At 46.8% G+C, this 13,964-nt stretch overlaps 1 protein-coding gene across 1 annotated transcript in view; it reads left to right on the top strand.

The window, feature by feature from the left end:
• Positions 1-10,653, top strand: part of FoxP (forkhead box transcription factor P) — a 192,996-nt gene extending 182,343 nt beyond the window's left edge. Inside the window, exon 8 of the mRNA XM_089461915.1 lies at positions 10,311-10,653. Within this exon, the coding sequence (XP_089318041.1) occupies positions 10,311-10,388 (78 nt within the window). The 3' untranslated portion in view covers positions 10,389-10,653. The remainder of the gene's footprint in view (positions 1-10,310) is intronic.
• Positions 10,654-13,964: the final 3,311 nt, after the last annotated feature.

Raw genomic sequence — 13,964 nt, 5'->3', positions numbered from 1 at the left:
GCTTAAGCGAGGCCTGAATATCTGAGTAAGTTCACGTAGCCGTGCGTAAGAGAAGTGGTGTGAGTGAAACGAAGCTATTGTTTTGCTGTGAGCGAGTGGAATAGTAGAAGAGGTCTGTATAGTCGAGCAAACCGCCAGAGTTCAGAGACCCAAATCCTGGCGTTTTCCGAATCGTACCTCTGAAACTAGCGCGTTTTAGCACAACACTCTCCCAGCCGGAGTGCGTTGAACTAGCACTCAGCCGGTGTGTCTTGCTAAAGCGAACCAGCATAGAATCATAAAATAAGTGACGTGTAAATTTACAAGCTTATATTCAAGAAAATATACTTTACGCTATAAACTATAAATCACAAGTGACTAATTAATATAGCAGGGGCTCCAACAGATGATTTTTTTTTTGGCACGAATCCACAGTGAGCTGAAACTAGCCCAGCTTAGACTCGGGATAAAACCGAAGGTTCGTTACACCTCTATAATTGGAAATATCAGATGTTCCACCTTTTAAATGATTCTTTGCAAATTGAAGGGAACACAGAAGTATCTAGAAGTTAAACAATTTTAGTAATTGTGACTGAAGAGAAACACTGTACTCTTTAATCACACAACTTTAGTAACCCATATTCAAGAAGGGAATATGGATATTAGTTGCTGTAGAGATATAAGTGGATTGAAAAAAATCTGCAAATAGATCAGAGGAATTCTGATCATTTCAAGTATTTTCCCCACCAAGGACAAATGAGGACGGCAAACCAGAAGATTTACGCTTCAAGTTTAAAAATGAGTAAAATTGTTTAGGATCTCGAGAAATCTGACGTTTGCAACGTATAAGATAATTCTCATAACAACTAGAATTTGAAAGATTGAAATTTGACTTGGCAATGGAATATTTAGACCAGTCAACACTTGAACCAGACTTTTTATAATTTTTAAAACATTTAGTTTTAATGTTTCTTAAGATCGACTTGGTAAACCAAGGTGGCTTATTTAAAACTGGCGAAATACGACAGAGAGGGACACAAACATCCATAATAGAGTTTAAGGTGGTATAAAAAAACGATGCTGCTAAATTAATATCAACCAACTCATCTAAAATAGGCCAATCTGTTGAATTAATTAATTCATTAAGCAAAACAAAATTGCATTTACGATAGCAGCGACTATATGTATATCCTCTGGTAAGCAGAAAGGAGTTGAAAGGAGTCACGGTATTAATGAGCGAATCATGATTAACAAACATAAGATCAAGAGTGCGATTTAGATGGTTTGAAAAGAGTTCATCTGAAACATAGACAGGGTAATCAATTCATCAAAAAGATAGTGATCAATTGTCGGAATAAAGTTATTTGCATTAGAAGTTGATGACCAAGAAGTGTTCGGAATATTGAAATAACCCAACACAAGAAACAAGTCTCTATCATTTACATGCTCATAAATTTCTTTAATACAAGTTATATGTTGAACATAAACTTGTGCATCAGACGAGAGAGAGATGTAAGAGCATGTGATAAATAATGAGCAAGATGGGAGAAATAATTTAACCCCTATAATCTCTGCATCCTGAAGGGACGAAAAGATTAACACATCGGATCGGATACTGGATTTAACAGCAATTAACACCCCACCCCCTCTACGCATAGCACGGTCAAGTCTATAAATAGTGAAATTACTTGAAAAGATCTCACTATTATGAACATTATTATGATGATGATTGCGCCGAAGTTAGATTCAAGGAAACAGGAGTCGATTTGTTACGATTCTTAGGTTTGAATTCATGCACAACTACATGAGGTGGCCAGAATTTAGGATCTTATATGGTTGTAAAATATTCCAAAATATAAAAACATTGGCAGAAATCTTGCTAGAAATAAAAGCAGATAATGGCTCACATGTAGTGTCAGATGAAAGCTTAGATAAAAATACTTGCTTTCGAGGAGAGACGACAGATAAGGTGATGCCCGGAGTGGCTGACTTATTGTCACTCTTTGTTTGAACAACAATAGAAGTAGTATCCAAATTTGGAGCAGGGGCTCGAGTTTCAACAGCAGCATCAATAGGAGAAACAGATTTGGGACTAGGTGATGTAGGATCAAGTAAAAACCTAGAGAGGTATAAATATGTTGAGAGCAAGTCCAACAACAAACAGCCGTTACAGAGCGCAAACAAAAAATATATATGTAGATAGTGAGCGCAATTTTGCGCACACTCACACTAACAAACTTATAAAGTGTGGTATGCACTGTAACGAACCTTCGGTTTATCCCGAGTCTAAGCTGGGTTAGTTTCAGCTGACTGTGGATTCGTGCCAATAAATTTATTTGTTGAAGCCCCTGCGATATTAATTAGTCACTTGTGATTTAGGTTTTATAGCGTAAATGTATATTCTCTTAATAAGTTAGAAATGTACACGTCACTTAAATTTATGCTGGTTCGCTGGTTGGTTTTAGCGAAGCACACCTACTGAGCGCTGGTTCAACGCACTCCGGCTGGGAGAGTGTTGAGCTAAAACACGCTAGTTCACCGGGACGATTCAGGAAACGCCAGGATTTCGATCAGATATACAGGTCTCTCCTACTATCCCACTCGTTCACAGCACAACACTAGCTACGTTTCACTCACAAACACTTCTCTTGCGCACGGCTACGTGAACTTACTCAGATGTGCAGGCGTCGCTTAAGCCGCCGATATGCACCGATGTCCTGATCGGTGCCGCTGATGATCCGCAAGGATTCCCTCTGGATGTCCTTGCTGTTCCCACGGTGTCCTTGCTGTTTCCACGATGTCCTTGCTGTTCCCACGATGTCCTGGGAGTCCTGATTTACCACTCGCGTTGACTTCACTTAACTTTGGCACTTTCTTCACTCACTTCGACTTTCACTTTAAATCTTCTCTTCACTATAGTTTCGACCCCCTATATGAAGCTGCTGGTGGCCTTTTATACCCCAGCCACAGGCCCTGCTTCGTGTGGTAACGGAGCCTGTTCGGCTCTGGAGCGGGGCCTTTCTGCTGCTCGTGCCCATAAAAACGGTAAAGTGGCGTGATCTTGGTGACGCCACTTTCCCGCCAAATTGCGTGGCAGCCTCTCATTGGCCGAAGTACCGTTGTACCCGGCCCGAACGGCACCTCGGCTAACGGTCACCGATGATCGTCGTGCGTGCGACGCGAACCCATTGCTGAATCTGTAGGAGCGAAAGAGCCCGCCTCTAACAGGACTTTGACCCCCTTTCCAGTGCGAGGGTCGCTCCTACAGTATTCGCGTCGCTGTGTGGAGCAACATGTATGTATATGCACGTATATGCATATAAACGCACAGCAAATACGTACGTTCATATACATAAATACGTGCATACCTATATTGCTCCTCACAGCACATATCGAGAGCTCACTGTGCTCATCACTATGTCAAGTATATACTCTCTATATACAAATAATTGTTTACACTAGAAGGCAACGACACTTAGTCAGTATTGCATAAATTTTTTCATATTCAAGTGCAGTTCAAGTATACCGAAATATGACATGCTAAGAATACCATGCAGTGACCGCTTGCAGAATATATTACTTTTACTTACTTTTCACTTCTTATACATATATAAAATTGTTCGCGACGATCCCAGCTCTTTTCTTTTGAGTGAAGGGTATATCGAAATCATAAAAGCGTTTGTCACGCTCATGCAAACAAAATGTAAGCGTTTCGATGGTTATTCGTGGGAAGGGTATGAAAGCGTTGATGAAGCTAGAAACTTGAAATTTAGAAGAAGAAGAGCTAGAAAGCTGAAATTTGGTATGTAGGTCCGCGTTGACCACCCAAGATCACGAGCTATGTAGGATATATCTCCGCCCATTGGGGGCGTGGCAAATCAGACAAAACTGTTATAACGGGACATACAGAGTTAGAGAAAAGGGAGAGGGGGAAGGTATTAGTTAAAGGTTAGGTGACCACGTAGGGCATTTTGCCGGCCACGCCCAACGTTAGTAGCAAAGGTTAATAAAGCAATAACTACTAATGAGTACACGATTTTCTCATATAAGCTTACTTTATTTATTACAAATCCAAATCAACACCCCTACTAGCGAATGCACGCGGCCGGTCGCGCCTACTGAAGGCGCCACCATCGCGTTGTAGGCGCCATCATCCACGATACCTCTGTGCCGTTCGCCAAACTCCATCTCCATCCATCTCTGAGGTTACTCGTCTTTCCACGTTGCCGACGGGTGACCTTCCTCAGATTCGTCACACGTCGCTCCTTTGCGCCTGCAGAAAGTTCCCCAAACGGCATCATCCGCCACTGGGACCGCTCTCCTCTTGGCACTATGGACTGGTGCACGCTCGGCTACCCGCCGCCGTTAAGATCTGCCAGTGCTTGCTTTCTAGATCCCTGGTAGAGGTAAATCGGGCGCGTCGTAGCCCCTCCGGAAGGTAAAAGATCCTCATAGCAGGATATGCGTCCGGGATCAAGTGGGCGCTAATCTACACACACGCGCCACTTCCCAGTCCCCTCCTCAACTAGAACCGTGTGTGCGCTGTGTGGGCTCGTCGACGACTCAATGGCTCCAGCTCGAAGCGACTCATCCACCTGCTTATCGATCACCTTCCGTGCTTCTAGAAACTCATTCAATTCACCTCTCTGCCTTCCTTCTCCAACTTGATTGCCTTGATCTTTGATGGCCGCCACCTGAGTCCACCCATCAGATGCTTACTTTGATCTGCGGTGGCCGCTCCTTGAGCCCACCCATCAGATCCTCACTTTGATCCTGGTGGCCGCTCCTTGAGTCCACCCATCAGATACTTACTTTGATCTGCGGTGGCCGCTCCTTGAGTCCACCCATCAGATTCTTGCTTTGATCTGCGGTGGCCGCTCCTTGAGCCCACCCATCAAATCCTTACTCTTTTCTGTAGCTCTTACGGGACGCCCAGCTCCCTCCTTCTGTCGAAGCCGTCTCTCTCTTTCTGACGTTCAGCGCTGGCCCGTGCGCCAGCCTGATCATCAACTCCATCTGCTGCTCCATTTCCCTCGTTGTATAGTGCGGCAGGCAAACGTGCCGGTGTAAAGCCCGTAGAGCCGGACACACTGGAATTGACCGCCAGCGCTACCTCGTGCAATAGCTCGTCCGGTTCGGTTCGGTTTATCCCGAGTCTAAGCTGGGTTAGTTTCAGCTGACTGTGGATTCATGCCAATAAATTTATTTGTTGAAGCCCCTGCGATATTAATTAGTCACTTGTGATTTAGGTTTTATAGCGTAAATGTATATTCTCTTAATAAGTTAGAAATGTACACGTCACTTAAATTTATGCTGGTTCGCTGGTTGGTTTTAGCGAAGCACACCTACTGAGCGCTGGTTCAACGCACTCCGGCTGGGAGAGTGTTGAGCTAAAACACGCTAGTTCACCGGGACGATTCAGGAAACGCCAGGATTTCGATCAGATATACAGGTCTCTCCTACTATCCCACTCGTTCACAGCACAACACTAGCTACGTTTCACTCACAAACACTTCTCTTGCGCACGGCTACGTGAACTTACTCAGATGTGCAGGCGTCGCTTAAGCCGCCGATATGCACCGATGTCCTGATCGGTGCCGCTGATGATCCGCAAGGATTCCCTCTGGATGTCCTTGCTGTTCCCACGGTGTCCTTGCTGTTTCCACGATGTCCTTGCTGTTCCCACGATGTCCTGGGAGTCCTGATTTACCACTCGCGTTGACTTCACTTAACTTTGGCACTTTCTTCACTCACTTCGACTTTCACTTTAAATCTTCTCTTCACTATAGTTTCGACCCCCTATATGAAGCTGCTGGTGGCCTTTTATACCCCAGCCACAGGCCCTGCTTCGTGTGGTAACGGAGCCTGTTCGGCTCTGGAGCGGGGCTTTTCTGCTGCTCGTGCCCATAAAAACGGTAAAGTGGCGTGATCTTGGTGACGCCACTTTCCCGCCAAATTGCGTGGCAGCCTCTCATTGGCCGAAGTACCGTTGTACCCGGCCCGAACGGCACCTCGGCTAACGGTCACCGATGATCGTCGTGCGTGCGACGCGAACCCATTGCTGAATCTGTAGGAGCGAAAGAGCCCGCCTCTAACAGGACTTTGACCCCCTTTCCAGTGCGAGGGTCGCTCCTACAGTATTCGCGTCGCTGTGTGGAGCAACATGTATGTATATGCACGTATATGCATATAAACGCACAGCAAATACGTACGTTCATATACATAAATACGTGCATACCTATATTGCTCCTCACAGCACATATCGAGAGCTCACTGTGCTCATCACTATGTCAAGTATATACTCTCTATATACAAATAATTGTTTACACTAGAAGGCAACGACACTTAGTCAGTATTGCATAAATTTTTTCATATTCAAGTGCAGTTCAAGTATACCGAAATATGACATGCTAAGAATACCATGCAGTGACCGCTTGCAGAATATATTACTTTTACTTACTTTTCACTTCTTATACATATATAAAATTGTTCGCGACGATCCCAGCTCTTTTCTTTTGAGTGAAGGGTATATCGAAATCATAAAAGCGTTTGTCACGCTCATGCAAACAAAATGTAAGCGTTTCGATGGTTATTCGTGGGAAGGGTATGAAAGCGTTGATGAAGCTAGAAACTTGAAATTTAGAAGAAGAAGAGCTAGAAAGCTGAAATTTGGTATGTAGGTCCGCGTTGACCACCCAAGATCACGAGCTATGTAGGATATATCTCCGCCCATTGGGGGCGTGGCAAATCAGACAAAACTGTTATAACGGGACATACAGAGTTAGAGAAAAGGGAGAGGGGGAAGGTATTAGTTAAAGGTTAGGTGACCACGTAGGGCATTTTGCCGGCCACGCCCAACGTTAGTAGCAAAGGTTAATAAAGCAATAACTACTAATGAGTACACGATTTTCTCATATAAGCTTACTTTATTTATTACAAATCCAAATCAACACCCCTACTAGCGAATGCACGCGGCCGGTCGCGCCTACTGAAGGCGCCACCATCGCGTTGTAGGCGCCATCATCCACGATACCTCTGTGCCGTTCGCCAAACTCCATCTCCATCCATCTCTGAGGTTACTCGTCTTTCCACGTTGCCGACGGGTCACTTAAATTTATGCTGGTTCGCTGGTTGGTTTTAGCGAAGCACACCTACTGAGCGCTGGTTCAACGCACTCCGGCTGGGAGAGTGTTGAGCTAAAACACGCTAGTTCACCGGGACGATTCAGGAAACGCCAGGATTTCGATCAGATATACAGGTCTCTCCTACTATCCCACTCGTTCACAGCACAACACTAGCTACGTTTCACTCACAAACACTTCTCTTGCGCACGGCTACGTGAACTTACTCAGATGTGCAGGCGTCGCTTAAGCCGCCGATATGCACCGATGTCCTGATCGGTGCCGCTGATGATCCGCAAGGATTCCCTCTGGATGTCCTTGCTGTTCCCACGGTGTCCTTGCTGTTTCCACGATGTCCTTGCTGTTCCCACGATGTCCTGGGAGTCCTGATTTACCACTCGCGTTGACTTCACTTAACTTTGGCACTTTCTTCACTCACTTCGACTTTCACTTTAAATCTTCTCTTCACTATAGTTTCGACCCCCTATATGAAGCTGCTGGTGGCCTTTTATACCCCAGCCACAGGCCCTGCTTCGTGTGGTAACGGAGCCTGTTCGGCTCTGGAGCGGGGCTTTTCTGCTGCTCGTGCCCATAAAAACGGTAAAGTGGCGTGATCTTGGTGACGCCACTTTCCCGCCAAATTGCGTGGCAGCCTCTCATTGGCCGAAGTACCGTTGTACCCGGCCCGAACGGCACCTCGGCTAACGGTCACCGATGATCGTCGTGCGTGCGACGCGAACCCATTGCTGAATCTGTAGGAGCGAAAGAGCCCGCCTCTAACAGGACTTTGACCCCCTTTCCAGTGCGAGGGTCGCTCCTACAGTATTCGCGTCGCTGTGTGGAGCAACATGTATGTATATGCACGTATATGCATATAAACGCACAGCAAATACGTACGTTCATATACATAAATACGTGCATACCTATATTGCTCCTCACAGCACATATCGAGAGCTCACTGTGCTCATCACTATGTCAAGTATATACTCTCTATATACAAATAATTGTTTACACTAGAAGGCAACGACACTTAGTCAGTATTGCATAAATTTTTTCATATTCAAGTGCAGTTCAAGTATACCGAAATATGACATGCTAAGAATACCATGCAGTGACCGCTTGCAGAATATATTACTTTTACTTACTTTTCACTTCTTATACATATATAAAATTGTTCGCGACGATCCCAGCTCTTTTCTTTTGAGTGAAGGGTATATCGAAATCATAAAAGCGTTTGTCACGCTCATGCAAACAAAATGTAAGCGTTTCGATGGTTATTCGTGGGAAGGGTATGAAAGCGTTGATGAAGCTAGAAACTTGAAATTTAGAAGAAGAAGAGCTAGAAAGCTGAAATTTGGTATGTAGGTCCGCGTTGACCACCCAAGATCACGAGCTATGTAGGATATATCTCCGCCCATTGGGGGCGTGGCAAATCAGACAAAACTGTTATAACGGGACATACAGAGTTAGAGAAAAGGGAGAGGGGGAAGGTATTAGTTAAAGGTTAGGTGACCACGTAGGGCATTTTGCCGGCCACGCCCAACGTTAGTAGCAAAGGTTAATAAAGCAATAACTACTAATGAGTACACGATTTTCTCATATAAGCTTACTTTATTTATTACAAATCCAAATCAACACCCCTACTAGCGAATGCACGCGGCCGGTCGCGCCTACTGAAGGCGCCACCATCGCGTTGTAGGCGCCATCATCCACGATACCTCTGTGCCGTTCGCCAAACTCCATCTCCATCCATCTCTGAGGTTACTCGTCTTTCCACGTTGCCGACGGGTGACCTTCCTCAGATTCGTCACACGTCGCTCCTTTGCGCCTGCAGAAAGTTCCCCAAACGGCATCATCCGCCACTGGGACCGCTCTCCTCTTGGCACTATGGACTGGTGCACGCTCGGCTACCCGCCGCCGTTAAGATCTGCCAGTGCTTGCTTTCTAGATCCCTGGTAGAGGTAAATCGGGCGCGTCGTAGCCCCTCCGGAAGGTAAAAGATCCTCATAGCAGGATATGCGTCCGGGATCAAGTGGGCGCTAATCTACACACACGCGCCACTTCCCAGTCCCCTCCTCAACTAGAACCGTGTGTGCGCTGTGTGGGCTCGTCGACGACTCAATGGCTCCAGCTCGAAGCGACTCATCCACCTGCTTATCGATCACCTTCCGTGCTTCTAGAAACTCATTCAATTCACCTCTCTGCCTTCCTTCTCCAACTTGATTGCCTTGATCTTTGATGGCCGCCACCTGAGTCCACCCATCAGATGCTTACTTTGATCTGCGGTGGCCGCTCCTTGAGTCCACCCATCAGATCCTTGCTTTGATCTGCGGTGGCCGCTCCTTGAGCCCACCCATCAGATCCTCACTTTGATCCTGGTGGCCGCTCCTTGAGGCTACCCATCAGATACTTACTTTGATCTGCGGTGGCCGCTCCTTGAGTCCACCCATCAGATTCTTGCTTTGATCTGCGGTGGCCGCTCCTTGAGCCCACCCATCAAATCCTTACTCTTTTCTGTAGCTCTTACGGGACGCCCAGCTCCCTCCTTCTGTCGAAGCCGTCTCTCTCTTTCTGACGTTCAGCGCTGGCCCGTGCGCCAGCCTGATCATCAACTCCATCTGCTGCTCCATTTCCCTCGTTGTATAGTGCGGCAGGCAAACGTGCCGGTGTAAAGCCCGTAGAGCCGGACACACTGGAATTGACCGCCAGCGCTACCTCGTGCAATAGCTCGTCCCACGAACTTTGATGGCCCTCGATGTATTGCGCTATCATGGTCTTCACTGTGCGACTCTTCTTCTTTGCACACCTGACTGATTGATTGCGCTCCCAGAACGCCCACTCGGCGAGAGCATCATGGAACACGGAGTCTGCGCACAAGACCGCCATTAGCTCCGCCACTCGCCTGATCAGCATCTGCCCGGCCGGCTTTTGTTGACCGCTGTTGAACTTCTAGCCCGTCTCGCGGCGCGTCGTGTACTTGGTGGCATCTCCGAACATGACCGGCCAATGTTGTCTCTGCGCCAGTCGTGCCGCCGTCTTCTTCGCACCTCGATGTCTCCATAGTCTGCTTCTCCGCTCCGCTTACATTAGTCTTACTTTATTACTCTGGATTATCCCACCCTTTCATTCCCTTGATCTTTCAATCTCTTATATTTTCCTTTCGACTTTGTCCCTTTACATTCTTTATTTTTCTTTCTTTTCTCTAACAAGCACCTTCGCGGCCACAGCGATGATGGAGCTCCTAAGAGTCGAGCGAATAAGAAGACGAGCTGTACCAGGCTAAGGTAGCGCATAGTGCCTGCGAAGCAATGCTTTACGGCCGTCCCGCAAGCATCGCGCGCTACCCGAGCCACCACTCAACTTGCAACTTGTAATATAATAAGATTGTCAATAAACGAATATAAATATAAATAAAAAACACACACACACACACACACACAAGCAGCCGAGGTTCGAGTTGCGTTTTCGAGTTTGTGGGGTACCCCAGTGGTAGAATCCAGTGGTGCAAGAGAGGGGGCAATAGCTTCAATGTTTTGGCGTCAGGGCTTTCCTCTTTCCTTTTCTTTTTCAAGCGCGAAAAGATTTGTCACTTTAGGCATCACACTTGCGCAATTAATAAAAATCAGGTACATTCACTCTAACAGCTGTTAGTAGTCCTGGAAATTGCAACGGACAATCAGCTGCTCACTAACTTTGGTGAGTTGCTAAGTCTTAAAAAAGACAGCAACCTAACATCTGGAGTGAAGATGCAGTTATTAAAAGAAGTGCATACTTTCGGGCTCTTGCTGTAGTTAAGCTGAGTTTAAGTTACTGTGGCCTCTAAACTAAAATTGTATTAGTAGCCTTTGCCCACTACAGGCTTCACGTCGTGATGGGCGGAGCAAAAAATTGATGCCAGAATGGAGGACGATCTGCAAGCTTCCGCGCGTCGTTCTTCGTTTCAGCGATCACCGCAGCAACAACAGAGGACGCTGACGCAGCCACCAACCTATAATCAGTCTCCAGTGGCTGAGGGCCAGGCACCCAACTCACTAAAAGAATCGCTAGCTCAAATAGGAGTTACTCTAGAGGGTTTGACTGCCTTATGTGGGGGTCAGCGGCATATTAATGTTCTAATAAGTGAGGAGCTGGCTGGGCTGACCAATCACCATAAGACGGCCGAAAAGCTCTACAACCGTCCGGCTAAAAACTGTGAGGTACAGTCCATGCCGCTCAAGAAAGTAGTTAAGAAAGCCCAAGTAGTCGAGGGAAGCTACCATCGATCAGAGGAAAGCTCCCTCAAAAAAGCCGAAACCCTATAAAAGCGCAGCGAACTCAAAAGAACCAATGGCTCTACTAGCTACAGCTGAAAATTAAAATCAGGCAGGTCAAAGGACAAACCCGAACAGCTGGACAGTGGTTAAAGGACGAAAGCCTATGCAAAAACGACCCAGAAGTGATGTAATCGCGATTTCAGGCGTGGGTGGTTGCAGTCATGCTTCGTGTAGTGAAGAGCGACCCAAATTTAAAGCATCTGAGCGGCATGAAGCTGTAGGCAAGGTCTTAGGCGACCGAGCGGTAGTTAAGACATGTACCGAATCGGCTCAAATTGAGATTCGTGATTTAGATGAGTTAGCGAGCGAAGAGGAGATCTTCGAGGCAATTAGGGTGGAGTTGAAGGATAGCTCACTCTCCACTGAGTTTATCAAATCGCTTCGACCAGCCTTTGGTGGATAGCAAAGAGCTACGGTTGCTCTCCCAATTGGGAAAACTAAAACTCTGCTCGAGCTGTCCAAAATCAGAATAGGATGAGTAGCATACCGTATCCGAGCCGTGGACCAGACTGAACGCTGTTTCAAGTGCCTCGATTATGCAAAAGCATGCACCAAGCCACCTAAATGTAGCCTCTGCGTCCGGAAAGGTGAAAAGCAGACGAACCACTCAGTAGGTAGCTTTAAGTGTCCATCCTACCGTGAAGCTGCACGTAAAATGAAATGTTAAGGTTCCTAAAGCTTAATTTAAATGGCTGTGGTGCTGCCCAAAATCTACTAGAGCAGACCATAAAAGAAAATCCATAGACGTAGCCTTTCTCAGTGAGCCTCATCACTGTAGGACCACCTGCCATAGGACATGGTCAACAGAAGCCAACATCAAATATGAGCTCGTACGTGGCCGATATGGTAGCCTATGGCTCTACAGTTGCTATCTGGCCCCCAGCATGCAGCTCAGTGAATTCACAACGGTGCTCGACGAGCTTGCCGAGGATGGTAGGGGTCGGAAGGCCATTATAGCCGGAGATTTTAACTCATGGGCGTTAGAATGGGGTAGCCACGCAACAAATGCCATAGGCCGTATCTTACTGGAGATTTTCGCGACACTAGATGTTGCACTGCTCAACACTGGCTACGAGTTCACCTTCAGTCGGGCTGGATACGGATCTGTAATTGACATTACTTTTGTCACTTCATCCCCCGTTGGGAAGCAACATAGAGCCACTGCGATAGCTATACGGGTAGCGATCAATAGGTGAGCCACCTGCCGGGGCGTCAACCTTGTGGAGGGAATCGTGTCGGCTGGATACTTTAGACCCCGCGGCTTTTTCAGAGGCCATTCAGTCTCTGGGCACAATTGGAAATGCTGAGCCCAGAGCATGCCAAATGGTGGCCCAAATACAGATTGCCTGCAATAGCAGCATGTTACGCCGCAAGCAGTTGACGCGACAACAAGAGCCTACGTATTGGTGGAATGCACAAATAGGTGACACTCGACGCAAATGCATCCAGGCGAGAAGAAACTATCAACGGGCTCGGGGTAGGTCTACGTTCTTCGAAAAACAATTAGCTTACCAGGCAGCCAGAAGACAGTTGAAGAAGGCCATTCGGGCAAGCAAAAGAGAATGCTTTCTAGAGTTGTGCGACTCAGCCGAATATGACCCTTGAGGCAGGACATATAAGATAGTAGTTAAAAGACTATACGCAGATAAACAGGTGCAGCCGACGGATCGTCTGGAGCTTAAATCAATTGTGGAAACGTTTTCAGAACGGTTAAGCTCCATACATGCCCCGGAGTCCGAGTCTGCTAATCAGGGCTCAACGAGCACTCAAATTGTTTTAGTTACAGACGAAGAAATCTTAGTAGCTCTCAGCTCTCTCAACACAGCATCAGGGCCGGACGGGATCCCAAATCGTGCGCTAAAGCTAACCCTTGCCTTGCACCCTAGTACGTTCGCCGAATTATTCAACGATTGCTTAATACAAGAGACGTTCCCTGCAAAATGGAAGACCCAGAACCTGGTATTGCTACCCAAGGCTGGCAAACCACCAGACGAGCCATCTTCATACAGACCGATCTGCCTCTTAGACACCGTGGGAAAGGTGTTTGAGAAATTCATTTGCTCTAGACTGGAGACTGCTAGCGCCGGAGGCCTATCACCAAATCAATTTGGATTCCGGAAGGCCCGGTCAACAACAGATGCTCTAAAAAAAAGTTGTTGGCCTGGCAACTTTCGCCATCCAAGGCACCAGATGGAAGCACGGGACGAAGCAATACTGCATCATCGCGACCCTGGACGTTAAGAACGCCTTCAAGACAGCTAGTTGGGATATGATAGTGAATGCGCTGTCACAATATAATATCCCTAAATATCTAAAAGAGATAATAAAGAGCTACTTCAGAGGAAGATTACTAGTATACAACACGAGTAAGAGTCCCCAAACTCATACAGTGTCAGCTGGAGTACCCCAAGACTCAGTGCTGGGGCCTCTCCTATGGAATATCATGTACGAGGGCGTACTGCGCTTGGAAGTACCAGCAGGTGCGCGTACCATTGGCTTTGCTGATGATTTAGCCGTCGTCGCCATAGGCAAGGAGCTCAAAGATACAGAG

The sequence above is a fragment of the Drosophila arizonae genome, chromosome 2, assembly GCF_054131065.1.
Source record: "Drosophila arizonae isolate 15081-1271.41 chromosome 2, UAZ_ARI_1.0, whole genome shotgun sequence".
Taxonomy (NCBI): domain Eukaryota; kingdom Metazoa; phylum Arthropoda; class Insecta; order Diptera; family Drosophilidae; genus Drosophila; species Drosophila arizonae.
The sequence above is the reverse complement of the archived record's forward strand: the minus strand, read 5'-3'. Positions and strand labels throughout refer to the sequence as shown.